The sequence below is a fragment of the Pseudopipra pipra genome, chromosome 10, assembly GCF_036250125.1.
Source record: "Pseudopipra pipra isolate bDixPip1 chromosome 10, bDixPip1.hap1, whole genome shotgun sequence".
Taxonomy (NCBI): Eukaryota; Metazoa; Chordata; class Aves; order Passeriformes; family Pipridae; genus Pseudopipra; species Pseudopipra pipra.
In genome coordinates, this window is record NC_087558.1 from 7,344,651 (window position 1) to 7,371,741 (window position 27,091).

Consider the following 27,091-nt stretch of genomic DNA (forward strand, 5'->3'; position numbering starts at 1 on the left):
CGCTGCGGGTCGGGCCGGGCCGCAGGCGGGAGCGCGGCCGGGGCGCTTTTGTTGCCGGGTCGGCGGCGGGAGGAGCGGGCGAGGAGCGCGGGGCCCGCGGACACCGGGGTGGGCGGGTAGCGGGGCCGGCCGGGCGGCGCGGCGCGGTGCGGGCGCGGCGAACGGCGGGGCCGGGCCCAGCCCAGCGGCAGCCATGAGCGGCGGCGTGTACGGGGGAGGTGAGTCCGGCGCCGCCCTCCCCTCCCCCGCCCCGCGAGGCGGCGCGTGCGGCTCCCGCGGGCGCTTCCCGCCTCCCTCAGCCCGGCCCGGAGCCCTCACGGCCCCTCCGCGTCCCACCCGTGAGGGGGAGCCGGCAGCGGGGGCCTCGTTTGGGTCCTTCTGGGCCGAGGTGCCCCTCCCCCGGGACCGCCCGGGCCGCGGCCTGGGGCAGGATCGGCGATACCGGGGGCCGGGGAAGGTCTCGGTGCTTTGGGACCCGGGTGCGGGTCCCCCCGTGGGCTCTGGGGTCCGGGGGTTCGTTTCAGGCAGGTTTTTGCCTTAGGAAGCTCAGAGCTCAGCGGGGATCGGGGCCCGCAGGGATGAGGGCGCTTCGTGCTGTGGCCCCTTCGCTGCATCCAGTCCCACCTTCCTCATCCCGATCCCCCCGGGAGCTCCGGGCTCGCCCGGCTTCGAGTGGCCGCTAAGTTAGCACTTTTTGAAAGCTTTTTCTTGTGATCTGTTTAGATGCAACCACGTTCGCCCTCGTCTGTTAAAATTCCCCTTTTACTCACAGGACCCGAAGGGGTTGCAGTCAAAGCCTGTCTGCAGCCCTCCAGTAGCTCTCTGGTAACGAGTTCTGAACGGAGAAGTTTCTCCTTGCCTCGATCCCTTGACTTTTCTAGTTTTGCAAGCAAAGCAGGCAGTGGGCAGGGAAAGGTCAGGGTTGCAGAAGAGTGCAATAACAATTCACCATTTATTAACAATCTTTTCAGATGAAGTTGGGGCTCTGGTGTTTGACATTGGCTCGTACACTGTCAGAGCAGGCTATGCAGGCGAGGACTGTCCAAAGGTGAGAGTCTGTGTGCCTCGATGGAAATACAATATGAATTTATGCCTTGGGTCTTGTTTGTGAGTTCCAGCTTTTCAGAATACGCTGGGTTTTGTTATAACTGGGTTGTATAAGGAAACCTATGAATTTATGAGGAAAAAAACCAACATCCAAAACATTATGAATCCTCTTGTACTGCTTGCCTTTTGCCTTACAGGTTGATTTTCCAACGGCCATTGGCGTAGTGCTGGAAAGAGACAATGGCAGCACTCTGATGGAGATAGATGGAGACAAAGGCAAACAAGGGGGCCCAACTTACTACATAGACACCAATGCTCTGAGAGTCCCGAGGGAGAATATGGAGGCCATTTCACCTTTAAAAAATGGAATGAGTATGGTGCTCTGTCTTTTTCTGCCTGATTTTAAAATAGCATTGCCAGGCTGCAGAAGGTCATAGCTTTCATGTCAACAAGCTGTAAGAACAGATACCTGATTTACAAATTGCATGGAATATGGTTGGTTTTCACTGTTATGGACTTTCACCATAATTCTTGAAGTCATGGTAGTTGCAAAGGAAGAGGATTATGCAGAGCTGTTAAAAGAGGTTTATGTCTGGTGAGATAGCTTTTGACTAAAGAGCTCTGTGCAAAAAAAAAATAAAATTGGAAAACCTCTATGTACTTATGAAATAAACCAAAACTTGGATGTAACTAATCTGCTTGCCTCAATCTTGTTACAGTTGAAGACTGGGATAGTTTCCAGGCAATACTGGATCACACTTACAAGATGCACATTAAATCTGAAGCAAGTTTGCATCCTGTCCTTATGTCTGAAGCACCAGTGAGTAAAAGGAGCTTTGCATTTTGATAAGTCTTTTTTGCTGACTCTACAAACATTAGTTTTGGATAAGTCTGACATTGGCTTTTGGGTGACAAGTTTTAAATCCTAGCTATAGAAATGACAATTTTAAAATACTTTGCCAGATTCTGGAAAAAACCCAAACCAATTTGAAAAAGTTTATGTGAGTTGTATTAGAAAGTATTTGCAATATGCTATTGTTTCTTACTTATTGAAAAGAAGTCAAAACCTAAAAAAAAAAATTTACTGCCTAGAATAAAAGGAAAAAGATGTTTGGACGTGTTATATATAAGTTACACATAATAAAATGCTATTGAAAATCTGCTTCATTCAGCCTTACAACTACTATTACATGACACAGAATAACATTTATAATGGAGAAGTTTTAATTTTTCTGTCTTTGTTTCTGTAAGTGATCTTGTAAGGCAACTGAAGTGGATGAATGCAAATTTCTGGGAAAATCAGTGGACAAGGTTTCTGTCATTTAATAATGCTCAGCATTTGAACGGCAGATCTTGAAATCAGAGTAGAAAAGGTAGAAATGCCATACACAAGTTATGCCTTTCTTTAATAAAATCTTATGAAAAGGATTTTCTTTTTCGTTATTCCCTTGTGTTGAATTGCAGCTTGTGGAGTGTAGATGAATTTGCAATGGCTATTTCATGTTTGGTGGCTCAGTGGGTGTCTGAATAGAGGTTCCCCTTAACATTCTCCTTACAGACCTGATCTTATTGTATTGGCTTGGGAAAAACATTTTCGGTAATGTGTTGAATATTTGAGCTATATCCTGGCTTAATCACCGACAGTAGAACTGTAGAAAGATACCTTGGAAACTGGAAAATCTGGATTTATTTTTCTTCCCACTGGGCAAGTTACTTCATGTAGCTTTCCCCTTGGGAATGGGCATGGTACTTGTTTTAGAGAGTTCTTTCAGAGACTGATACTGGAAGAGCTGTAGAAGTATAAAGAAATCTCTGTTGTAACAGGAAAGGTGTGTATCACTTTTGTGTGATAGATAAGCATTAATTTCTTGTAGTATAATTGGAATAAAAAAGGTTATAAAGAAGTAAACTGCTAGAAATCTATCTTTTGATCTGATTTGAAACTGTGTCTGCCGTTCTTCTAATGTGTTAGCAACCTGTTACTGTGCAAACACATCTTCTTTTTGGCCACTTATTTGTGGTTTGGATTTATTATTTTTTAGTGGAATACTAGAGCAAAGCGTGAAAAACTGACGGAGTTGATGTTCGAGCACTACAACATCCCTGCTTTTTTCCTGTGTAAAACTGCCGTTCTAACAGCGTATCCTTCAAAATGTTTCACTGCATGGGGATTTTTTCCTCCCCCCAGGAAATTATAGCAAACCTATTCTAGGCAATTCTGAGTATAACAGCATGTCTGACTTCTTTCAGATTGATTTTTCCATAAACATCTAGGGAGGAAGTAAACAAATTCCGTTTCTGAACTTTAAAGCATTAGAGCTCATTTTTGAAGTTCTCCCAGTCTGACTGTTTTCCTTGGAGGCCAAGTCTTTTTTTTTTTTTATTATTATTTTATTTTCCATTGTATACCATGGATAAGAATATTACAGACCTGAAATGGTGTTGTCCACACTACTAAATACAGTAATTAGAGCTTGAAGTTCCCATAGCCTTAAGAAGAATATTTGTAATTGTTTTAAACTAATATTGTGTTTTCAGCTTCAGAGTCTAAATGAGCTGGGTGTACTTAGAGCTTTCTGCATAGTGTTAATGTGAAATCTCACCTTTGTACATCTGAAGCTTGAGTTAGTTCACAGATGGAAGGTAAATGCTGCTTTCTCTATAAGGTGCACTTCACAGAAAGATAGTACACACTGGAAAATGACAAATCCTTTTGCAGAGCCAAGGAGTAACACATTGGGGTCCTCATTCCTAGTTATGCTCTAACTGTATGGCAACATTTTTTTCTGAAGTGAAAATTACAATGTTTTCCTTAATCATTTTGTCTAGCTTTGCTAATGGGAGATCTACAGGTCTCATTTTGGATAGTGGAGCAACACATACCACTGCTATTCCAGTGCATGATGGATATGTGCTTCAGCAAGGTAAAAACTTTCATGGATAACAGCATTTGCAGTATCAAGGTTGAATTAGCTAGATTTCAGCTTGTAGTTTTGTTGTTTTAAAATCTGCGTATCCCCTTAAGCAGGAAAAAAACCCCTGGTGTTCACTGACAAATAGTTAGTTGTGGGATTTTATTCATGATTTTAGTACTTTCTGGGTTAGTGGGGGTTTTGTGTGGTTTAGGTTTTTTTTTTAATTTATTTTTAATCCCCTTTTTGTTTTCTAGGTATTGTAAAATCACCACTTGCAGGAGACTTTATTACTATGCAGTGCCGGGAATTGTTTCAGGAAATGAACATAGAGATAATTCCTCCCTATATGATTGCTTCAAAGGTGGGAAAGTAGCTTTATTTACTAAGTGTTTTCTTGGGGAGAGACTTAAATGTTTAACTGATGATCATTTGTCCTACAATCCCAGGAGGCAGTTCGTGAGGGGTCCCCTGCAAATTGGAAGAGAAAAGAGAAGTTACCCCAGGTCACCAGGTCTTGGCACAACTACATGTGCAATGTAAGTAGATCATTCCTCCTGTTCTCAGCTCCCCTAAATAAATAAACATAAATAAGTTTTGTTTGCAAGTATATCAGGATTTTCTGCTGAAGGACTAGAAAAATCTTTTAAAAGTATCAATTCTGTAAATTCCATAAAATTGAATACTGAAATTCTTATAACTGTATTATTCTTATTCTATTATAGTGTGTCATTCAGGACTTCCAAGCTTCTGTCCTCCAAGTATCAGATTCAACCTATGATGAACAGTACGTTACTTTTTTCCTTCTTGTGAATTTAGTTACCATTTGTGCATGGGGTGCTCAGCCATTGCTGTTGGCTGGTTTTGTTGTGGAAGAAAATTTATCCAAGAACTGTTTATTTATAAAAGTAGGGATACAACATACATCCAGGTGATAGCTTTTTATTTAATATTTCAAGATGAGATTATTATTGAAAGTGTAAGTCTTATCAATTACAATATTCCCATTGGAAATTTAGTTTGTAACAGTGCTTAGATAACCTGACAGCCTGTTCACAGAGCACTTTAATGTGTTGCTTTCTCACTGTGCTCCAGGGTGGCAGCACAGATGCCAACAGTTCATTATGAGTTCCCCAACGGCTACAACTGTGACTTCGGTGCAGAGCGTCTGAAAATTCCCGAGGGATTGTTTGACCCTTCCAATGTAAAGGTAAAACCACGGTGATAGGTGTAATTGGAAGGCTTTGCATTGCTAGGTTCTCACTTGTCTTCCTTTTGTATGATGTTCTTAATTTCATGGTATGGATGTGTGTATTTGCACCGCGGGGTTCTCTTGGGGGTGGGATTTCCCTGTCTTGTTATTACTGGGCAAGTGAAGGATGAAATGTTCCAAGGGGTGGTGATAAGCTAAATGGGCGAATAGCAGTGTTTTTTTTTCCTTCCCTAAAAAAATGCTTGGCTCCCTCTCTAGTGATACTTGTAACTTCAGCTCATCAGGGCTTTTCTGTGCCTTGCTCTTCTGAAGAGATGATGTGTGGATTCCTAATTCTGCTTGCAGGGTTTGTCTGGTAACACGATGTTGGGTGTGAGCCACGTTGTCACAACAAGCGTTGGAATGTGTGATATCGACATCAGGCCGGTGAGTGTTAGTCAGCCTGGGAGTATTTTAAGGCATAGATATTTCTGTGCTGATTTGTATTTTTGGGACTAGAACATTGTTGATGAAGAAATGTGGATTTACTAGGATAATGATAAATACATCAGAATAATTCTGTAGGTATCACATATTTTTATATTGGCATATGCACCATTACTGTTTTTTCTTACAAAACGCTAAATCAGGATTTTTTCTTTTACTTAGTGTTTTTATCTATATTTAAATGTCTAATGTGCAGATTTTGTGGCTGGCACTGCATAATGTGCCCTGGACTGGCTTCAGATGAGCATTTTATGTTCGTAACTTTGACTGTTACCTTCAGATTTTTAGGCATGGCAGATGTAATTAGTTTATGTTTAGAAGGTATATGGAATTTATAGAGAGTAGGAGGAAGAGAAGAGGTTTTAAAGGAAAACTTTCTTTTTAAAAACTTACCCTTTACCTTTCTCAGGTGTCAATTTGAAAATATTCAAGTTTGATACAGACTGTATGGGGGTTGTTCCAAAAATTTTTCCTCTTAACCAGCACGTCAGGCAGGCTCTATAAGCTTGGGCCATGGTGTGTGTTCACCACCTGCAGCATTAGTGAGATAGAAAACTGCTGCAGGGCTGTGGGGTTTTCTTTTGTGGTTGCATTGAGCTGTAAGAAAACCAACACTTCAGATACAGGGGACATCTGTAGGTTTAGGGTTCTCCACAGTAGAAATTGTTCTGTGAAATCATTTAGAATGATGATAATCATTATGATGATTATCATGTATATATCGTGTTTCATTATGATGATTATCATTAGAATGATCATTATCATTAGATAATCATGTGGCTTCTCCCTTCATTAGTTTAATATTAAGCTATCTTGAAATATTTTTAAGTGATTAAATAATTAATTGAATTGGGAGAGGTAATACTGTTGGCATCAGGTGATGTTGCTGTTGACTATATGTACTTGTGTTCCATCCCTTTCTATGCTGAGCAGCAGCTGTTTTCAGAGTTAATGCTGTTAATGTTGGTTTTTCTCTTTTTAGGGCCTCTATGGCAGTGTGATTGTAGCAGGAGGAAACACTCTAATACAGAGTTTCACAGACAGATTGAACAGAGAGCTGTCTCAGAAAACTCCACCGGTAAAGCAACTCTTTCAATTCCTGCACTGAGTACTTACATTTTGCTTTTCTGCCACATAAATACACAAGCATGTATCATAGCCTTGACTTTGTTAGGAACCAAACAGCTGAACAGATTTCTGCAGGGTAAGAAATCTCCTTCTCTAAAGAAAAGAAAGAAGTCTTGAAAGGTTTTTATACAAAATAAATTCCAATATTTCTTCAGTATTTTACTGCTCCACTCCTGCTTTCAGATTGTAATCCTAAATTCTGCAATTGTCCTTAAGCAACACTCAGTATTTCCCTTGGTGGCCCCTCTTCTGAAGTGTTGCTGACTAACTTGAGGCACATTCAGTCATTCTGCCTGAGATCGTCACTTTGTTGGAAGAATTGTTTTTCCTCAATTCTGCAGACAACTCAACTTACTCACAGACAAAAACCTGGTGATTTAACATACTTACATATATTTTTTAATAACTTAATGTCGAAGCATTAACACCTTACACCTGTGTTCTTGAAAGGAGATATAGCTTATGGTATTTCTTGAATTTTTATATATTCAAGGAAAAATGTTCTGCTTGTAACAACTCTGAAATGATGAATGTTAGGAAAAACTGACAAAGGTGGTTATTCACTGCTGAGGAGGAACCCCTTGAATTTGAAAGATTTTAACTGCTACAAGGCATTTTGAAAGCAAAAAGAATAAATGGCTCCAAAAAAAATTAGACCAATTAAGTCCAGCAACATAAGACATTTAGTCCCAGTGCAGTGTTGGAGAGGACAGTATATCCTGTGATGTTATTGCTCTCCACCTGCCCTATTCCTTGCCTTAAGCATTTGCTTCTGCTCCCTGTTGGGAGACAAGGTAAAAGCCACGACGTGTCCTGTCCCACTGCAGCTGTTCTTGGATTCTAAACAGAGGGCGGATGAGCAGTGTTGCAAATGTAATAAAATGGACCTTTTCCACCTGCATTTTGGTATATACCCCAAGTTCTTGTGCTTCTTGTCCCTGAAGATCACCAGCCTACAATTTGTCTGATGATTCTGTTTTGCCCCCTTTCCTGCTCAGAGCATGCGCCTGAAGTTGATCGCGAACAACACGACCGTGGAGCGGAGGTTCAGCTCCTGGATTGGTGGCTCCATTTTGGCTTCTTTGGTTAGTACACCTGTGTTACTGTGTTTCCATGCTAAGCAGAACTGTCACCCAAAAATCTAATTCCCCATGAGTGCGTGTTGCAGGGTTTGTGCTAAGGCAGCAATCACAGTCTCCTTGGCCATCCTCATGGTGAGGTGAGGAGGATCTATTTCAAAAACAGATAGGAGCATTTCCAGTGAAAACATATCTTGCCACATTGTCCCATTTTTAATGGAAAGGTGCAGGCTTGAAATGCAGCCTTTACATGTGTCTAGTAGGCCATGAAAGTAGCAAACATGTTTCTGCATCATATTCCTGAACTTAATTCTACAAGTTACTGAGTGCTGAAATGGTTTGTGGGGATTAATTTATCGGCATGGAAAAGGGAGATTGAAATCAGTATCTGGTACTGCACTTCCTGTCTTGAGTTTAATCCCTGCAAAATAAAAATCAAGGAGGAGACAGTTAAGCAGGTCAAGTCCTATTACCTCAATGTAAGGACTTGCTTGTTTTCTTGCCTAGGAAAAGCTAATCATGTTTCAATATTTTTTTTAATTGTGTGTTGGTTTTGTTTTTTTTTTTTTTAATAGGGTACTTTTCAACAGATGTGGATTTCTAAACAAGAATATGAAGAAGGAGGGAAACAGTGTGTAGAAAGAAAATGTCCTTAAGACCTCTTACTGTGAAAACTGCTGCCTGCTCGGTGCTCCTTCTGTTTTATAGCTTTAGCATACTCAGGAATGGGATGAACTCTTTTTTGTAGAAAGTTTATAATGGGTTTTTTGCATAATTCAAGTTCCATTTTAACAAACCTTAGAAATTTTGAGAGACCTAATTGGTACTATAATAGAAAAAGGATGTTTACATCCCTTGTAAAGCAATAATTCATGTAACAAGCATTTTATAATTTTGTATAAATGTCTATTTTATCTAGTATCTTTTCCTGGGAACAGCTTTACAGGTTAGCTAATAGATAGAGGCATAACCTTGCAAATGCCTGTGCTTATTTATTAAATAATTCTTGTCTACTTACACATATTAGTCTTCCTTGCTGGTACTTTGGCCTTAAATTGCTCTTAATCCTGTCTTAAAGAAATAAAATTTGGTCTTTTGTATTTGAGGAGCTTTGTGAGTACTTGCAGAGAAAGTTAGTCTGTTGTTTTAAAAGTTGAAAGTTTGTATTCAGTGACATAGTTCGTTGTAAGCTTTTACTGTCTCACAGAAGTGTTACATTCCATTGAGTGAATGTTATATTAAGCACTGGTTTGCTATTTTTTTTGTTAAGGAGCAGTTTCATTTCAGTCAGCAATCACTGCTTTCCACCTGCTTTTTAAGAATGTATTTAATGCCTTTGTGGTGTAGGTGAGAAGCAAAACTTGTTCGAGCCAGGAAAATTGAGATAAAAAAATTGCCTCTCCAGTACTTGGGAGAACAGGAATAGAAGCCATCAGGGTGTGGCTTGACATTGCTGCAGGGAGCTGTAACTCCGAGGGGCAGCCCAAGGTCTGGATCCCTTGGGGACTCGCAGCAGGGTCAGTAAGTGCCTGTGTTTGCATGGGGAAGGTGCTCTCAGGGTCACAGCAATGGGGATGATTATTTTTTTGTTCAGTAGGAACTGGCTGTGAAGATGGAGCTCAACATTGCTGTTAAGCTTACTTTCATTTACAACTGTGTGGTGGTCTGTTCTGGGACACTGAAGTTTTGCTCCTTATCTCAAAAGCTGTGGAAAACCAAATAGCATTTAACTGATCTAAAAAGAATAAACATAAAGTAAACAGTACTGCTACATTTTTATATCCTAAAAGACCTTATGGGTAAATATGAGGCCTCTATTTGAAACGTTTCACGTTACCTCCAAACAATAAAGTAATTTATCAAACCAGCTTGCTTGTGTCTTTATCATAACCAGGAGCTGCTCTGGAGATGAAGTTGCTTCACCCAGATTTTCAAAGCTATTGATAAACCATATTTCTCTCTCAAAATGAGACAAACTGCAGTCAGCAGCCCTACGTGATCTAAGTCACCAGCTCTTGTCATTCTGGAAGAGAAAGACACAGTCTAGTTCATATCCAAGTGGAACATGGAATGTCAGCTGAATTTGTACCTTGGCACCCTGCAGTGAGTGATGCATTTTAAGCTTTCCTTCTGTGACCTGTGCTTAGATTTCATCATGTCAAACCAACTTTTATCTTCTGTGTATCCTAAAAGAATTGCTGTAGGATGGTAATGTCTGTAATATTCCAGCAGCAGAGGGAGAGCAAAACACTTTGGGGGTTTTCTCACTACTGTAAAGATTTTGTGTTTAGGCAGTGGGTATTTCGTGTGATGCAGAGGAGTAACTGAGGGTCAGAATGATGGAGGTAGATACTGATGGGAGACTATGGGTTCCCTTGCAGTGTTTTACCAGAGTATATTGCTGGGCACACTTGCTTCCTAAAAGACTGGTATTTGTGATTTTAGTCTAAATTTCCAAACAACCTCACGAGGAGGTGTACAAGCTTTCATGAAGTAGGTATTTCCATCCACTGAGAGCAGCAGTGGTACCTTTCTACTTCAGTTTCACAGAAAACTCTTGCAGTCTTCCTTCAGATGTTTTGCACTCTGCAAAAAAACACTGTACAAGTGTTTGAATTTGTCACAGAAATCTAGGTGTGAGGACCGCATTGTTAAAAGTTCCCATGCTGAATATTTCATACTCTCTAAGAAGCCACACTTAAAGGAGGGGAAAAGTTCAGTCTGCCATGAGGAAGAGCCTGCTCTCCAATGCATTTATGCAGACAGCAAATGTACCTCAGGTAACTTACCTGTAACTCAAGGAAAATGTTCAGAAAAATATATCAGGAAAAATATGAACAGGGCAAAAGTTTACATGAGGTTCAGATGCTTTCACATTTCTATCTGGTTATAATGCATCTTTGTTAAACTAAGCCAGGTAAACACCATCCCTACACTTCATACTGTCACCTGGCACTCCACTGCTGCTCTTCACTGGTACTGGTGGATGTCTCACTCTTACAGCTGCTGGCTAACACATTTATCAGATGTTTCTAGAAACAAACGTTATGATTTCATATAGGCACCAAAGCTGCTTTTTAATTCCAGATCACACGTTTATTTAAGTCAAATGTGGGATTAAAAAAAGAAGGGGGCTCTGGAATGCTCATGGAGTTGTTTGTGGTTTCAGAACATGTTTCATGTTCAGTCACAGACACCTGACCACTTGCTTGCAGGGCTCTTCCAGCAGGTTACTGGCTCTGAGACTTCAGGGCGAGGTGAGGGAACTTCCTTTCCAAGACCTTCCGCCTCGTCTTCTCCAAGTTTTGCCGTCTTGCCCTTTTCCGTAAGAATTTTTCAAGTCTGAGTCTAAAACAGAGAAGTGGGTGTTGTTAATTAATTTCCACACAGCTTGTGACCACCTTAATGTGCTCACCCCCCTAATCAGACAGAGGCTCTTGGCATTAACAGCCTTAGAATTCATTTGCTTTTGATAAGTAAAAAAGCTTACAAAGCAATTCTTTTTCCCTTCTGCTTCTGAATTCTACAGAATTTACACCTCTGGCAGACCTTTGGTAGTCTGCATGTGAAGTTACTTTTACAGTGCAACTGCATAACCACCTCTCTTAGTAACTAGGGTGGAAACAGAAAAAAGAAACGGAGCAAGCTGTAATTTTAAAAAGCCTCATTTTCAGTCTACTAGCTGTAAAAACAACAAAAGATTACTACTATTTTTCCTTGTAAAGTGGAATAAGGAGGACTGAAGAACAGATCAGAAAATAACCTTCAATGTCAAAAAAATCTTTTTACCTGATGAACTTATTCACAAAAGGTAAGTAATAGAATCTCTTCTTTTTGTGTCTTTCATTCAAGTGCCATGGTATCGGCCATTCCTTGTAACTGTACCTGTTGGGGACAGATAAAAGGGGTTACAGAATGTATACACTGTCTTCTTTCTGGGATTCTACCAGTTTCTCTTGCTTTCAGTACAGTGATAAAGTGGTCTGGTAGAGTGCAGAATTTGTGGGGGGTATTTATTTCCAGCCCTTGCTGGCTTGGTTTGTAACTGCATCTCCTGTGTAGCTCAGCCTCTTTCTGTACAGAGTAGTCTTGCTTTAAAAACTGTAGATGTTTGAATGCTGGGCCCAGTATAAACAGTCATTATTTGCAATTTTAGTTTAAAGTTACTCCTTCATAAGAAAACTTCCCAAAGCTGATGTGAACAAACAGTGTCCAAAGAGTTTTGTTTCTACTACCATTTTCTTTTAAGTGCTGGTGTTGGAGTGTCCTGTCAAGTGCAAGTCTTCCAGAACATAAGCCTTTCCCCCTAAATACAGACTCTTATTTCTGTTCAGGGTTCCTCTTGCACATGGGCTGCACAGATGGTTTGTGCAGACTTACCTACAGACTCCAGTACATCCAGAGTGTCAGACCTACTACTATGTGTATTCCAGAGTTTCTGCATGTGCTTAACAAACATTCCATGTTCTCTGCCCCCTCCCTTCTTTAACTGGGGACTGGACTTAAAATACATGGGGCAGTGCCTTCTTTTTTGACAATGTTTCCAGGCAGAAGGAGATTCACAGAAGCCTTATCCCCAGAGACATAAATCTAGTGGTCAGTGCATTCAGTACTCTGCTCATTTACATTTAAGGGGGAAACAAGTGGATAACAACTGAAAAGTCACCATTATTGTAACATTTGATCTTGTGTTATCTACACTGTTACTGAAGAGCTGAACACTGTAATTAAGTGCTTCCAATGCCAGTATGATGAGGGTGAAATTCTGGTAATGAAATAATAGGTCCTGCCAGAGCCTTCAGCATCATCACCTGAAATTACAGATTGCTGAAAGTGTCTGGACAACAAATAATTCAAAAGTTAGAAGCTTCTACCTAACTTAAATATCAAGAGTAGTAGAGAATTCCAAGCAGCTCTTTGTATTCTGTTGTCCCTGAATATGTGGATTTTGCATTGTAACTAGGAAAGTCCAGATGGTTCAACTTGAACAGTACTCCCTGGTTCATTCATGTGTAACAGAAAAGGTGTAGTAACAAACATCCTCTGAGCAGAGAAATCAAATTAGTTACATGGAACTAATTTTGTTATAATTACTGGTAAAGTTTGCCATTGAATTGTTTAGCAACAATTATAATCACATTAAAAAAAAAAAAAAGGCCAAAACTCAAGAAGCACCGGAATGGTGACCAGAAAATACATTTGGTTCTATACCATATATGGATCCTTTCCTGATTAGTTAAGGATATTCTGGTAGAGACTCACCGCAAGAAAAATTCACACACAGTAAAAAAAAAAGAAGTTTTCCGTACCAGAAGGTGCGTCCCAAGAAGTCGTGTCTCCACTCTCCAGGTACTGGCTTTTCGTGGCCAGTTTGTAAAAGCCTCAGAGCAACTTCTCTTTCTTTCACAACCAAGTCTATATTTTTCATAGACTTTTCTACCTGGAAATGGTAAATAGTTTCAGGATGGCCCAACAAAAAACAACACCAACAATTTAAAAGATCTCAAATAAAGACCTAAGACAAAATTTAAAAGAAAAACAAAGGTAAAACACACTAGTGCTTTAAAAACCTCACTTGAAAGCAGGACAGATACAAAATAACTGATGGTCTGATGTTTGTTTGAAGACCAGCTGGCTAATGCAGAAAGCTCTGAGGCAGGGGTGGGGAGGAGGCAAGGGAAGCAAGCAGAAGGTTTGCTGTATGTACTTTTGTCAGGTCATTTGTACTGGCTGTTTGTTATTTTAGTTTTCACTGTGGAGTCTGGTTCCAGCCCCAGTAATGCCCACTGGTTGATGAGAAAGCTGCTGTGACCAAAATATGACTTGAGCAGTGTTTGTGCATACACTAAAATCAGGAATAATGTAAAGAAAAGGTCTTTAACAAGTTTACAAACACTTCATCTTTCACTGAGCGATTTTACTTAAGAGTTGTATTTTTATGTAGCATGAACAAATTACCTTTTCTAACCGTTCTGGACTTGGCATAGGCTTGAGTTGTCGTTTTGCTTCTTGCTGTATAGTTAAAAGCATGTTTCTTTCTTTCAGCAGGACATACCTAGGTCAGAGAACACAGTAACTCAAAACCAGCTTCTGGACACCTTAGCAGTTATTCACTTACTATCCTGTTGGATAGAGCACAGTAAAATCCCATCTCCTATACCTGCTGGCTTCATATGAAGAAGAAAAAAGGTACTGAGCAATTGGAGAAAACCCAGTAGAGGTGGGGAGGGGAGGGTAGACACACAAGGAGAGGATGAGGGAGACAGGTTTACTTAGCTTGGAATAAAGAAGGCTTGGGAGGGAAGACAACACTAAGTTGTCTTCCTCTGCCTGGACAGAGCCAGATTCTTCTTACAGGTGCACAGCAAAAGGACAGCATGGAAAAAACTCTTCACAGTAATGATTAAGTGCTATTTTAGCCCTGGCACTGCCTGGAGTGGTGATACAACCTCCAGCCTCAGAGAACTGTCAGGATCAGAATAAACACAGACCTGAGCACCCTGATCTAACACAGTGTCTGGCCCCACCAGAAGGCACTTAAAACCAACTCTGTCCAATTCAAACAACCCAGAGGGTTCAGATTCAGCATCTTCATACCAAACCTTTGTCCCAGACACAACTATCCCACTGCCAGCTGCAGCAGAGCTTCTGTGTTCCAAGCAGGGCCAGAACTGGGGCTGTTCCAAGCCTAAAGCAGGCTGGAGCCTGCAGAGCTGGGTGGCAGACTGAAGTCACTGGCTCATAAGTTCACCAGCCACATTTCAATAAAAAGTGCAGAGCTGCTCTGAAAGAAGGGAACCTTCTTCACTAAAACTTACCAAAGTTTGTGCAAGTCTTCACTACTCTTGCCCCTCAGCTGCTTTATATTCCATGCATCCCCTGTAAAAAATAAAAATAAACAGAAACAAACCTCAATGATTTAGTAGAACAAAGTTCTCTTATTCTGAAAGAAAAAAAGTGTTTCTATTAGGCTTAGCTGAATCAACAGAACAAGGATCATTTTAAAGAAAATACTACTACTTGGAAAGCTATCCTTGGGGATATTCAGCTTTGCTTTAAATATACAAAATACACAAAAAAGGCAATTACATGTAGTGTTTATTGGTGTTTCCAAAAGCCTGGTAACAGGGAAAGCTGTAAGATGAATCTACATTGAATTACTTTTGTTCCATAGGACCATATATTTAATCAAAGAACACCTCTTCTGTGACACACTCTCACTTCAGAACAAGGCAGAGGGTTTACAGCAAAACATTTTGCTGCCCAAGAGCTATTTGCTTTCACAAACACTGAACACACACAGGCATAAAAATGCACAAACACGTATGTATATATACATATAGAAAAAATAAGTTTTATGTAGCTATGAATACTCTCTGATGCAAAAAACCAGGTCAGATTTCAGCTGAGCACAAGTGGCTCGAAGATCATTACCAGAAATGCTAAATATAACTCACCAGACTTGACGCTTTTTTCTCCCCAGTTTCCTGGATCATCAAAAAACTCCTCCAGCCCCCTCCGAGACACAGTCGTGTGCAGGAACTTCACCTGATGGAGGGGTTCAGCTTTTGGCAGGCTTTTGTGAAACAGGTTCAGCACCAACCTGCATAAAAATAAGAAGGAAAGCCACGTATGGTAAAAAAAATAACATTCAGGTGAAGGAGAGTGTTTCTTTCATTCACAAAGGCACAGGACCTACAGACAGACCACGGGCTGGGGGGAAAAGACACGGGTTTGGTTATTCACAAAAATGTCATCTCTGTGTTTTCTCCTTTCCCTCGTCTCATCTAATTATCAACTTTCTATACTCAGAGACAAATAGCAATTAAAAATTAAGGATTAACTTTGAGCTATGCTGTACAAGAATACACTGCTGAATCGCCAGGGTTGGAAGGGACCTCTGGAGACCCATCCACTCCAAGCCACCTGCCCAGGCAGGGTCACCTGGAGCAGGTGACACAGGAACACACCCGGGCGGGGTTGGAATGTCTCCAGAGAGGGAGACTCCACCACCTCCCTTGTGCCTTACTGGCAAAAGCCGTGAACACGCGGTAAAGCACAAAACCCCCGCGCTGGGAGCACGGGGACAAGGACTGCAGAACTGTGACAGGCACAGGGAATCCTTCACACTGCCCTCACACGATGCCTGAGGCCACACACCACCTTGCAGCCCTCAGGTTTGAGGAGCCAGGACAGACGGACACGAAGACACACGGACAGCCTCCTCCCGCCAATGGCTCTCCATCCTCCCGGGAACCGTGCCCGCCTCCCCCAGTGCTCGAGCAGAGCCCCCCCGGCGCGGTGCGTACCCGGGAGGGCCCGGCCGAGCCCGGGGCAGTCGCAGCACGGCCGTGAAGCGCCGGCCCAGCGATCCCACCACTGCGGCCGCCGCCATCGCCCCGCGCCTCCCTCAGCGCCGGGAGCGCCGGGAACGAGCTGCCCTTTGCCAAGATGGCGCCTGCCCAGCTTCAACCCCGCCCTCACGTAGCACAGGGAGCACTGGGAGGGACTTGCCCTTTTCCAAGATGGCGGCGACCTGGCTTCACCCCAAGGCGGGAAGTGGCGCCGCCGGCCCCGCCCCCTGCCAGTCCCAGCCATGGCGGCCATGAGCCGGCTGCTGAGGGCGGCCGCGGCCTGGGCGGCGCGGCGGGCGGGCGGCACCGGGATCACCGGGAACACCGGGATCTCCGGGATCGCCCCCCGCCTCCCCGGCATCCTCGGTACAGCCTCGGTGGGGGAGCGGCGGGGCGGTGTGCCGGGGGGGAGGTGACCTTGGGGAGCGGGCTAGAGGCCGCGGGGAGAGCCGGGGGCTAAGCAGTTGCAGCGTGTCCCCGTTCCTATGAAAAACTGCCTTTTTTGGGGTAAAACATTGATGGAAATGTGCGGGAGGCTGACCTTCTTGGCATGCTAATTGTCAATTTACTTGGCCCTGTAGGGAGGCATTCAGTGGTTTACTTGTTGGGACTTACAAGTGGAAGTAGATCCATGTCTAAAGTTAGAAAAAAAATAGGTTCGTGCTGGTAAAATAGGAAATTAGTCCAGATGAACAATGATAAGCTCCAGAAAACCAGCTCGGAACAACTCAGCCACTGCTGTACAGTTGTTTTTTTTCTTTCCTCACGTGCGTGTTTGACCTTGTCCTGGCATAATCACCGATGGGATACACAAACATAACACTTCGGTTCAATTTTCAGTTCCTGTGCGACACAGCAGCGGCCATGGGAAGAGAATGTTTATTATCAAGGCAACAAAGTTTTATGATACTCGATTTCTGAACTTGTTGGTGAGTTAAAAACAAAGTTATTGCATTTGGTGTAAAACGTTCCTTGAAAATGGTGTAAGAGTGTCTAAAATACAACTTTCTGTGCTGTTGATGTGACAGCATCTAAAATCTGGTTGGCACTATTCAGATAAACAAGAATTGCAGGTCCTCTTTAAGAATTTTTTGTCACATGCTGTAAAATCAGGGACAGATGAATTTAAAAGACTGGCTAAATATCAAGGGTTTGGATAGGTACTTAAATTACTGCTGTAATAGCATTCTTGAATTACATATCGGTGTTCATATATGCATAACCCATAATGCTTTCCACTCCATCCTCCTTTTTAAAACGTATTAGTTACTCTCCTGCAGGATTTGCCTTCAGTTACCTAAACCACTAACACCAGAGGTGAGATTTAGGAAGACTGACCTGAATTTGACCCCTCAAAGCCAGGTTTTGGGTAAAGCCTATTATGACAGGTGACAGCCAATTTGATACAACCCCCTTCACAGCATCAGGCTTCCTTTATCTGCCTTGCACAGCCACCAGAGCTGGTGTTGGATTATTGCACCGGTGTCGGATTATTGCACCGGTGTCACTGCCTCATTTCAGGCATCCCAAGATGCTGAGGCAGCGTTCAGGGAAGTGTTGCTGTCTCTCCTGCAGGGACAGACCTTGCTGGGAGAGGGGAGAGCTGCACTGAACAGGCTCCTGGACTGACACAGCATCGCTCTTCGTGTGCTCTGGTTTATTAATTAACTCATTTCAAACAGCAATCTTTACACACAACATCCCTTTCTAACCTAACAATGCAAATCTAAGAATTACTGGCTGCTGCACCATTTTCAGACAAACCTAATCTAAATTTTGCCCAGGTTCTGAGTTTCCCATACTGTTTCTTTTTATCCCCTCTACAGAGATTCTACATATTCCTGACGGGAATACCAGCAGCACTGTTCATAACATATGTCAACATCTTCATTGGTGAGTGCTCTGTCATGGCTAAGCAAAGTACAATGTCAGAATTATTAAATGGGAACTCATCATGCTGGATAGAAAAAAAAGAGATATTTTAAGGCTCTCTCTTTGGAAGACTATGAAATAGGCTTCACAGTTACAATAATATTGTGTAAGTGCATAGAAGATGTTACCAGTATATTTTCTTTAGTTGTTGCTTTAAAAAAAATAAAATCCATCTTTTGACAGTCTTTCAAATATCAGTGAAGTTTAGTGAACACTTCTGTGTTCACATGAGGAGTCTGTATTACCTTGCTTTATGTACTACTTTAACAAGACAGCAACTGTCACCTTTAATCCAGCAAAGATGCCAAAATTCTGCTTGGCAATACGTGTGTTAAATCTACTGCTGTAATAATATGTGATTAATTTAATAGAGAAATTAGGAAAAATCCATGCTTTCATTTCCTGTACTTTACAGGGCATTTTTGTGGACTTGATACAAGTTGTTTCTTCTGTATAGCTGCTAATTTCACCCCTTTGGTGTGTGGTTTGTGTACACAAGTGGCATTTGTTGGGTCACCTAAAGTCTGTGATCTGTACATGCAGTGTGATGTGTCTGAAAAAATGGCAAGTCCAGTTAGAGCTCACATTGAGGGATTAAGTACTCTCTGTGAGAAATAATGATCTAATGATCTTTTCCTAATGTGAAAGGCAGAATATAAGGTACTTTTGAAAAACAATCATAGGATTAAATATTCCTCCCTTCCTTTCCCTGTCAGGTGAAGCTGAACTTGCAGAGATTCCCGAAGGTTATGTTCCAGAGTACTGGGAATACTACAAAGTGAGTGTAACATGTAAGAGAGTGGCATGTTACAGACCGCCTTTCTGTTGATGATACTTTTGGGAGTAAACTTACTTTTACAATATTTAAAGTCCAATATCACACATGCTTTTGTATCTAGAATTGAAGATATTTATAGTCAGAAATTCAAGGTTGTATGTGTTTAATTTCATTATGTTTTCTTAAAATTAGTCCCTGGCTTCTTGCTGCAAGCACTGTTTTGTTTCTGGTAGGAAGTAATTGAATTCAGCAATATGGTTGTGACTATTTCAACTCATTTAGACTTTTGTTCCTAGTGAAATGCCCTCTATGTGGAAGCAAAAGTTTGAAATGTTACTATTTACAGTAAGGTTTGGGGTCCATTTCAGTGATTACAGTGGCAGTTTAAGGAACTTTACTTCAACAGAAAGAAAATAAATCATGTGTCTTCCATTAACTTTTAATCTTGCTACAGAATAGCCATCTGCAGGTTATCTTGGCATTAAAAATGTCAAAAGAAATATGGCTTTTTAGAGTTCTGACCTCACAAATAGTTGTACATGTTTTTAACTTTACTATTATGGTTTGAATGGCAGCACTCTTAACGTCTACGGCATCTTTTCAGGACTGTGAATATACAAAATTATTCAGCCATGATGACATTTCTACTTGGAAAATGAATAATCTCTGCTTTTCTATTTTCCAGCACCCCATCACTCGCTGGATTGCTCGTTACGTCCTTGACCCCCCTGAAAAGGACTATGAGAAACAGATGGCTGTGCTTGACATGGAAGCGAAGAAAACTGAAATTAGGTACATTCTATAGTTGATGGTTTTAAAATACTGATGCACACTGTAGTCGACTCTTTGATTTTGCTTAACATACTGAGCTGGATGCTGACATAAAGTGCTGTCCTGTATCACCTGACCCTGAGTGCTGCTGCCAGGGTGGAAGTTACTGTATATGTTGTCCCTGCCTTTTCAGTATTAAGATTACCAGAACAATCCAAGGGCAGTCTTGTAAAATAACAGAGGCTCTTCAAAACACTTGGTATTTATAAAGGTATAGCTCAGTCTTCCTGAATCAGCAAGTGGACAGCTCTTCTTGCTCCTGCTAATGCTTTCAGCTAGACAAGAACTTATGACAAAACTCCTGCAAGTATTTTTATTACTCCTTTGCGAAACAACTTGCTGAAAAAAAAAATAAAATGGAAGGATATAATAGCTCGTGTTTTAGTTGAACCCTTCACATTTTGGTATTACCTGTGTTTGAGCAGTATTTATAAAGCACAGATGCTAAAGTCATTGCTAATGTCAGTAATGCCCTGATGTTAAGCAATCAATACATCAATAAACTCCATGTTGAGTGTGTCTATTGTTCTTTTTTTTTTTTCAGGCTGATGGAGTTGGAGGCACGCAGACTGATGAGACACCGGGGAGATGGACCTTGGTATCATTATGAAACACCTGATAAGAACCTTGTTGACAATTCTATGAAATCCACACCTGACAATTAAACAATTTTAGGACAGTGCGCATGGTCTTAAATCCATACTGACAAATTGTGACTGAGCTATGGAATAGACATCCTGCTGTTTGCTGATGGAAATGAATAAAAATAAACAATGGTTGTGTTGATTCCAGTCACTTGAAAGAAAGTGTGTGGCAGTTAAGCTAATACAGCTGTTAAAGTCAGCCTTATGCCAGTTGGCAGAAATTACTCCTTCAGAACATCAGTGATGTTCTGTGACCTAATATATGTGAAACAAGTTAGTAATACTAGTTTTCATTGTGTGACTTCTAGCATTTAAAGTTTCAAGTGAAAGGGAGAGGAAACGGTAAGGTTCTTTCTTTCTCAGTGCCTTGTGTCAGATAATTGGTGGAAGATGAACTAAGTAAGAAAAATACCTTCATATCTTTGCATTATTAGGATTATATCTACCACTTTAGGCAAATACTTTTTCATTACTGAGGTTTTATTACCTCAGATAGCTCCTGTGTTTTCAGAAGGCAGAATTAAAACATAAGTGCTTGCCCAGACCTATGACTATCTATCTACACTGTCAGATGTCGGAGTAAAAAGCAAAGGAAAGATTCTTGAACATTAAAAAGCAAGTGGTGCGTGTAAATTCATGTTTTAGTGATTTTCAGGGGATTTTATAAGTCTAAGTCTTTCATCTAACTCATAATATTCTATGTAAAACTTCTTAGGAGAAAGAAGAGTCTTGGTGGACAAATATTAAAATAAGTATTTTCCTATTAACTGCTGCATATCTAACATTTTTAGCAATATATAAAGTTATTGATACTGTTAGAGAGGTTGCTACTTTCTGTAGCAGGCTTAGTATGATGAAGAAGGGGAAAAAAGGAAACTGCTTATTGAAGGTTGTTGTGGAAGGATTGCTGGATGGCTAAAGAGCAAGGATCAAGCCAGGGAGAATGGTATGGGCTGACATGAGTTAATGGGTTTTATGGGTCACCTTATCACTGCTGGGTGAGCAGATACCGTCTTCTGCTCTGTGATTACACTCCTTTTAGTACATTGAAATCCAAGTCTTGACAGCAGAATTTCAAGATGAAAACTTCAAATTTTATACTCCCAACACTTTTCATGCAAGCAGTGTTGGAGATGAAAAGGGTCACCTTTCTGGTGTCATTTAGGATAACTCAAAGGCTTCTTTTGTGGGATGAATTTGAATTAAAAAAAGCAAACCAAAAGAGTTTATATCAAAACTCATGTGGAAATGTGCCATGCAGCCTTCATTAACCAAGAACAAATTAAGAAAGACATAAGGTGAATAAGGCAAGTTGCACTTGGGACAGCCCCACACTTACCTGCCATGCATTTTCAGAACTGTACAGCTGGTTTTCTACACCACTTTTAACAATTCCATAGGGAATATGGAGGGGTTTTCCTTTACCTGGCAGGCTTTTGCCACTAGAGGGATGTGTTTCCTCAGGTTCTGCAGGCCATGGTACTCCTCTGGTTTTAAATCTCAGGAGTGATGGAAAGTGCCTCTTACAGTTTGTGACCCTAAATTATCTGTCCGTATTCAAAAGCCCCACTTTTTAAAGGAGATAAGACCAAGCCCTTTACTAACCCCTGATCATCTTGTGGTTTGAAACTTAAAAGATAAATTTCTTTACATTAAGTGACACTGCACGAACTATTTTAAGCAAAAACTGCCTTGTTTGCTGTTTCCTGGCAGGGCCAAACATTAGAAAGACATTGATTTTGTATCAGTGCTTTGCTTGTCCTTTTTGTTTGAATCAATCTTTCAGGTTAGATGGCTCATATGTCTTATTGTGGCTCTCATTGTTTATAAATGCTGAGTTATTCATAAGGGAAGCCATTAAAAAAGCACAAAGTCTCCTCAGGTAAAATAAATCTGTCTGGCCCTGTATTACTGTTTTTTATCCAGCATCCAAAGCGCTCACAAGTCTGATGTAATGTCTGTTCTTGGGTAAATCTAAAATCATTCCATGAACATCACATTCTGCCCTCGGTGTTTCACATTGTTCCCAACACTTCTAGAAAACTTCCTGAGATCAGAGTGCACTGCTCTGCTCAGCCTCACAGCCTGCTCATAGCTGGATACGAACTTATTTTTCCATTCTGTTTTTAATTGAGATTTTTCTAGAACCACCTTTTGAAACTTAAAATTTTGAGGTAAAAGGTTGTTCTAGTGAAGGTCACATCACCTGCTTAGAAGTGATCGATGAATCCTTGGATATAATGTGGATGTGTGGAAGGTTATTTACCTACATTACTCATCTTCATTTTAAATGGACCTGTCATATCCTCAGTGGTGCTGCTGCCAGGCACATGCAATAGTTATTGCTTGAAAAAAAAGTTATTTCAATATTTTTTTCCTACAAAGTTACTTCATTCTATTCCTCCTTCCCCTCACTATTCTTTTGAAGTGAAAAGCAGAGAGAAACAGCAAATGGTCCGAAAAAGGTCACTTCAAGCTGAAGGTACTGTCCCCCTCAAGACGTGGGGTCTGGGTTTAGTTGCTGGCACTGCCGCAGGAGTGGCATACCAGGGCATCCCAGGCTGGGCATTCCCGCCCTGCATCCCACCACCTCGTTCCTCCACCCCGACCTGCCCCGCTTGCCCTGCGACATCCGAGCCGTCAGCGCGGCCGTGGTGGGACCGCGACAGTCACCGGACACACGGGACACCTGCATCGCGGCACTGGGCAATTGTGGGCGAGGGACTGAGCGTTAAAATATACGCAATGCATTTTTTACTATACCTATTTCATACAAAAATAAAAATACAATATATGTAGCATTTAATTGCTTAAAAAAATAAAAGAGACTGTAGTAGAGTATTACCGGTCAAAGGGAAAACTGCTCCGCGCTATACAGGGAGACCAGGAGGCGAAGTCTCCGTCCTTCCCTCATGGGAACGAGGGTTTTCGGGTGAAACGCGGGGCTTCGGCGGGGAACCGGGCTGGGAATCCCGCCCCGCCGCCCTGCCCGTCGCCCGCCCCCGCCGGGACCCCCGAGTGCCGCCGCCGCAGCTGGTGCCACTCCCGCTGCCATTGGATTAAAAATAGCATCTTCCCTCCCCCTGCCCTCCCTCGGGCCCGGCTCCCGCCGCCGCCCTGCCCCGGGCCCGGCTGCCCTGCGCCTGCATCGCCCGCGCAGAGCGGCTCCGCAGGGCGGGCGGGCGGCAGGGAGGGAAGGAGGGAGGGAAGGAGGGAAGGAGGATGCAGCGGGCCGCGCTCTTCCGCGGCGGCGATGCGCAGATGGCCGCCGGGGACCTGGGCGAGCTGCTCGTCCCCTACATGCCCACGATCCGGGTGCCCAAGTCAGGGGACCGGGTCTACAAGACGGAGTGTGCCTTCTCCTACGACTCGCCCGTGAGTGCAGCGAACCACCCCCGGCTGCCTCCGCGCCCCCTCCCCGCTGCGCCCGCCCCGAGCGGCCCCTTCCCGCTTCCCGCCGCACCCCCGCTCCCGGGGCAGCCCCATCCCCGGGCCGCTGCCTCTCCCTGTGGCTTCAAAATCCCCCCGATCCCTCCCTCCACCTGCCGTGGCCCCCTCGCCCTCCAGGTGCCTCCCCCCCACGCTCGGGGGTCGCGGCCCGTGCCCCGCACTGCGCTGGAGCGGCGGGAGCGCTCCCCGCACATCCCCGGCTCCTTCGCAGTAGCGCGGCTCCTTCCTGCGTTTGTTTGTTTATCTTCCTCCTCAAGGCAGTCTCAAGTGGTTGCTTGGACACGGGGATTTTGTGGTTTTTGGGGAAACTTCCCTGTCTGATCTGCCTGTCCGGGTTTGCCCATCCCCGCAGAGCCCTGCTTTTGCTTTCACACCGAGGCAGATAAAACAGGGGCAGTAGCTGGCCTTCTCCTTGGTTTATTTTGGCGAGCAGATGCCAACAGTTATGCTTTCCTACTGCCTCGGTGCTCGTTCTGTTCAAAATCTTCAGAGAAAGCTTCCAACATAAAGGCTCATCCTGAAAATCGATGTGAAAGTTCCCCTAAAACACTTTCTCCCCCACGATTTCAGTTACGTCACTGAACTTCAATGAACTTGTAGTATTTCCCCACTAGCTTGGTTAGTTTGCTGTTAGATGAATGCTTCGTGTGCAGCAAACTTTCTGTGGTAGTGTTTTTATGATGTCCTGCAAATCATCCACCAGCTCTGCAAATTGCACGTGTTCAGTGGCAGGTTTGGGGCCTGACTCGTTTTTAACTTCACTGGTAATACTGGAAGTCTTTGTAGATAGGCAATGCTTTGTGAGGAACAGGTGCTTAGAAATTACATTTTTTTAAACAGAGCTGAAGTTTTTTAAAAGTTGCTTCTCCACATGAAGCTGTTTTCCCCAAAGGTGATTGAGCACTACATATTGATGTAAATGTCAATGACAGCAATCAAAAGGAAGCTCAGGGTTTACATTACAGAATATTAAATGGAAGACACATTTCGGACGGATTTTTGGAATCCTTTATCTGCTTCTTTTCAATAATTCCCTCTCTCTTTGATAAATCCTTCTAATACAGAAAATCAAACTTGGTTTTAAAGGTGACTCAGCTGTCTGGTGTTCATCATGTCTTGTTGAACAGAGGTTATTTTTACCCACACTCTTCAGATCTCAAGTGTCACCCAGCAGCCCTGACTGTACTGGAGGCGGCTGATTAGAACTGCCAAATCAGACCCTACCGCAGAGGCGATAATTGCATTATATACTTAAGAAGGTTTTGGGAAGGGAAAATCAATATACCACAATCTTTCCTTCAAATTTTTGCTTGGGCGAGCACATGGTTGATGTTTTTAGTAACACTTTCAGACTTCTTCGAAGTTATGGTTTATAAAAAACTTCTGTTAACAAGCAGGAAGGGATATTAAATACTGTCACAGATTAAAACCAAATCAATCACCACCCCTCCAACAAGCCTCAAGTAAGCACAGCAAAAGCACTTTATATATTTGAACAAAGCATAAAACATTTGAGCAAAACTTAACAGAAACTGTGGATAAAAGCAGGAGTTGAAATCAGAATGTGTGATTTCTTTGTTTTGTTTTGGTTTTTTCCCAATACTCAGTAATATTTCATCCTTTTGACTTTGTTGGAAAGAGATTTCAAATTTTGGAAAATGCTACCCTCCAATGTAAAAACTTTTTGTTTAAATTGTGTTATGGGCATTCACTGGGCAAAAGGCTTGGCTGAACCTATGCAGTAGCAGTAAAAATAAAAATAAAAGTAGTGCCAGTTTTTATTGTTTCCCATGGCTTTTCAGCCCATACCACTCCTCACCTTAGCTGAGCAAAAGGCTTGTCACAGATTTTATTTTTAATTCCCTATAATCTAAGAGATACCTGGATATTGTTTCTGGGACGGCGTTTCTAAGGGGCAAATGTAATGTGTGCTTTCAAGGGGAAAACGCTGTCATTTACAAATGGAAAATAGCAAAGCTGTGTTTTTACAGTTTTCCATTCAGAAGGAAAGTGAAGGGATACAGACAGGCTGGTGCTTGGCTAAAGGGAGATGTTTATGGTTTGTATTAAGTTGGTTTTGTGACTTATTTTCTTAGGCTATCACCTGAGTGAGCCTCTTCCTGTTGAGGTTACTGCCTCTTTTTGAAAGAAGATACACTGTTTGTTTGTTAGCTTTGTTATAATGTTAAAGCAGATGATCAGTGTTAAAAAACATGCTCTTGATTTTGTTGGCCATGCTAAAATCCCAGATTGCATTTTTGATGGAGGAGGTGTTTTCTCCTGTAGCGATATTTCTCAGTATTTCCTCACATCTTCTCATTTTGCCATTTAAAATATGCTCCTTGTTACAGTTTAACTTTACCATGTCTCTGTTTCAAGTCAGCTCAATGCAAAATGTTTTGTTCTGTCACTTTTTTTTCCAATACAAGATCTAATTTCAGTAGTTTACATTTTTTCCCTTATCCCCCTTTCTTCTTCTCCAAAGAAGAGAATTTTCGGAGTGTTTGTATGTGTTACAGTGACATACCCGGTAATGTAGCAATTCTATACTCAAGTTTCTTTAGCCATACTAATTGTGTATTATTACTTTTCATGTAAGGATGTGCTGTGATCTTTAAAATACACTGAAAACCATCAGACCTGTGAGTATTAGGGTACAAAGTATGGTGATGATGATGATGATGAAAGATTCAGCAGCAATTTTGAAAGGACCAAGCAAAGTGGAAAGATCAAAATCAGAGCTGTTCCTGTCAGGGGGTGCCAAGGAAAATGAGGTGCTGGGTGTGAGTAGCTCCATCTTCTACTTCCAGCTGTGCAAAGCAAGACCTGGCTTTTGCAACCCTGTTTGTCACCCTGTCAGTTGCCTTGTTGTCTGGATTTGAGTAGTACAGTTTTCACTGAAGATCTATGTTCCAGTGGATGTAGGCAGCTTCTCTGTTCTCAGAATTGGTCGATGTTCCCTTTCCATGAGTTTAAAATCTTAATTCCTTGGGTGAAGATCTGAGAACAATGGTACCTTTGTGCTACAATGAGAGTCATTAGTTGGGAGAGTTCAGAAGTGTGAGCTAGGAGAGGTACAAGTAGATATTCAGTGTACTTTTTCCACGTGGATTAACTGTAGTATCATGCTCTTCTCAGAAAGGTGGTATTGTTAGAAATACCACTAAACAGATGAGGAATTCATGTCCTTAGATTTGGCCTACTTTCAACAGATCATACTAGGGTTGGTTCCCAGGA

The 27,091-nt window shown here is 42.1% G+C and overlaps 4 protein-coding genes across 6 annotated transcripts in view; 3 read left to right on the forward strand and 1 right to left on the reverse strand.

Annotated features, from left to right (window-relative positions):
• Window positions 1-114: 114 nt before the first annotated feature.
• On the forward strand, window positions 115-9,732 carry ACTL6A (actin like 6A). Its single transcript, XM_064665913.1, has 14 exons — window positions 115-218; window positions 972-1,048; window positions 1,245-1,419; window positions 1,767-1,867; window positions 3,090-3,187; window positions 3,877-3,971; window positions 4,217-4,323; window positions 4,409-4,498; window positions 4,685-4,746; window positions 5,055-5,169; window positions 5,518-5,598; window positions 6,641-6,736; window positions 7,785-7,871; window positions 8,441-9,732. The coding sequence occupies exons 1-14, from the start codon at window positions 194-196 to the stop codon at window positions 8,519-8,521; spliced, it is 1,290 nt and encodes a 429-aa protein (XP_064521983.1). The 5' UTR covers window positions 115-193; the 3' UTR covers window positions 8,522-9,732.
• A 1,207-nt stretch (window positions 9,733-10,939) lies between these two features.
• On the reverse strand, window positions 10,940-16,321 carry MRPL47 (mitochondrial ribosomal protein L47). The gene is made up of 7 exons (XM_064665922.1): window positions 16,175-16,321; window positions 15,323-15,468; window positions 14,684-14,744; window positions 13,824-13,920; window positions 13,175-13,305; window positions 11,655-11,750; window positions 10,940-11,213 (listed from the first exon to the last, which is right to left on the reverse strand). Exons 1-7 carry the CDS (start codon window positions 16,258-16,260, stop codon window positions 11,096-11,098), a joined length of 735 nt encoding a protein of 244 aa, XP_064521992.1. The 5' UTR covers window positions 16,261-16,321; the 3' UTR covers window positions 10,940-11,095.
• A 107-nt stretch (window positions 16,322-16,428) lies between these two features.
• NDUFB5 (NADH:ubiquinone oxidoreductase subunit B5) lies at window positions 16,429-20,551 on the forward strand. The gene is made up of 6 exons (XM_064665923.1): window positions 16,429-16,585; window positions 17,060-17,148; window positions 18,046-18,112; window positions 18,868-18,929; window positions 19,615-19,721; window positions 20,305-20,551. Exons 1-6 carry the CDS (start codon window positions 16,462-16,464, stop codon window positions 20,423-20,425), a joined length of 570 nt encoding a protein of 189 aa, XP_064521993.1. The 5' UTR covers window positions 16,429-16,461; the 3' UTR covers window positions 20,426-20,551.
• A 2,930-nt stretch (window positions 20,552-23,481) lies between these two features.
• USP13 (ubiquitin specific peptidase 13) overlaps window positions 23,482-27,091 on the forward strand; it is a 48,567-nt gene continuing 44,957 nt past the window's right edge. Inside the window, exon 1 of one of the 3 annotated variants that reach the window (XR_010433023.1) lies at window positions 23,482-23,779. Coding sequence is in view for 2 of the 3 variants with exons in the window: in XM_064665914.1 (XP_064521984.1) it covers window positions 23,627-23,779 (153 nt within the window). In the remaining variant the exon portion in view is untranslated. The remainder of the gene's footprint in view (window positions 23,780-27,091) is intronic. The other 2 variants (XM_064665914.1, XM_064665915.1) reach the window with 2 other exon arrangements.

What these genes read in the sequence shown, in the direction of transcription:
- ACTL6A (XM_064665913.1), top strand. Translation starts at nt 194, where the DNA reads ATGAGCGGCGGCGTGTACGGGGGAG. An exon ending in CCTATATGATTGCTTCAAAG is followed by an intron (nt 4,324 to 4,408) that starts GTGGGAAAGTAG and finishes CTACAATCCCAG; the next exon opens with GAGGCAGTTCGTGAGGGGTC. An exon ending in GATTCAACCTATGATGAACA is followed by an intron (nt 4,747 to 5,054) that starts GTACGTTACTTT and finishes ACTGTGCTCCAG; the next exon opens with GGTGGCAGCACAGATGCCAA.
- MRPL47 (XM_064665922.1), bottom strand. Translation starts at nt 16,260, where the DNA reads ATGGCGGCGGCCGCAGTGGTGGGATCGCTGGGCCGGCGCTTCACGGCC. An exon ending in GCTCGGCCGGGCCCTCCCGG is followed by an intron (nt 15,469 to 16,174) that starts GTACGCACCGCG and finishes ATTTTTATGCAG; the next exon opens with GTTGGTGCTGAACCTGTTTC. An exon ending in AGAAAAAAGCGTCAAGTCTG is followed by an intron (nt 14,745 to 15,322) that starts GTGAGTTATATT and finishes TATTTTTTACAG; the next exon opens with GGGATGCATGGAATATAAAG.
- NDUFB5 (XM_064665923.1), top strand. Translation starts at nt 16,462, where the DNA reads ATGGCGGCCATGAGCCGGCTGCTGAGGGCGGCCGCGGCCTGGGCGGCG. An exon ending in CTCGATTTCTGAACTTGTTG is followed by an intron (nt 17,149 to 18,045) that starts GTGAGTTAAAAA and finishes TCCCCTCTACAG; the next exon opens with AGATTCTACATATTCCTGAC. An exon ending in ATATGTCAACATCTTCATTG is followed by an intron (nt 18,113 to 18,867) that starts GTGAGTGCTCTG and finishes TTTCCCTGTCAG; the next exon opens with GTGAAGCTGAACTTGCAGAG.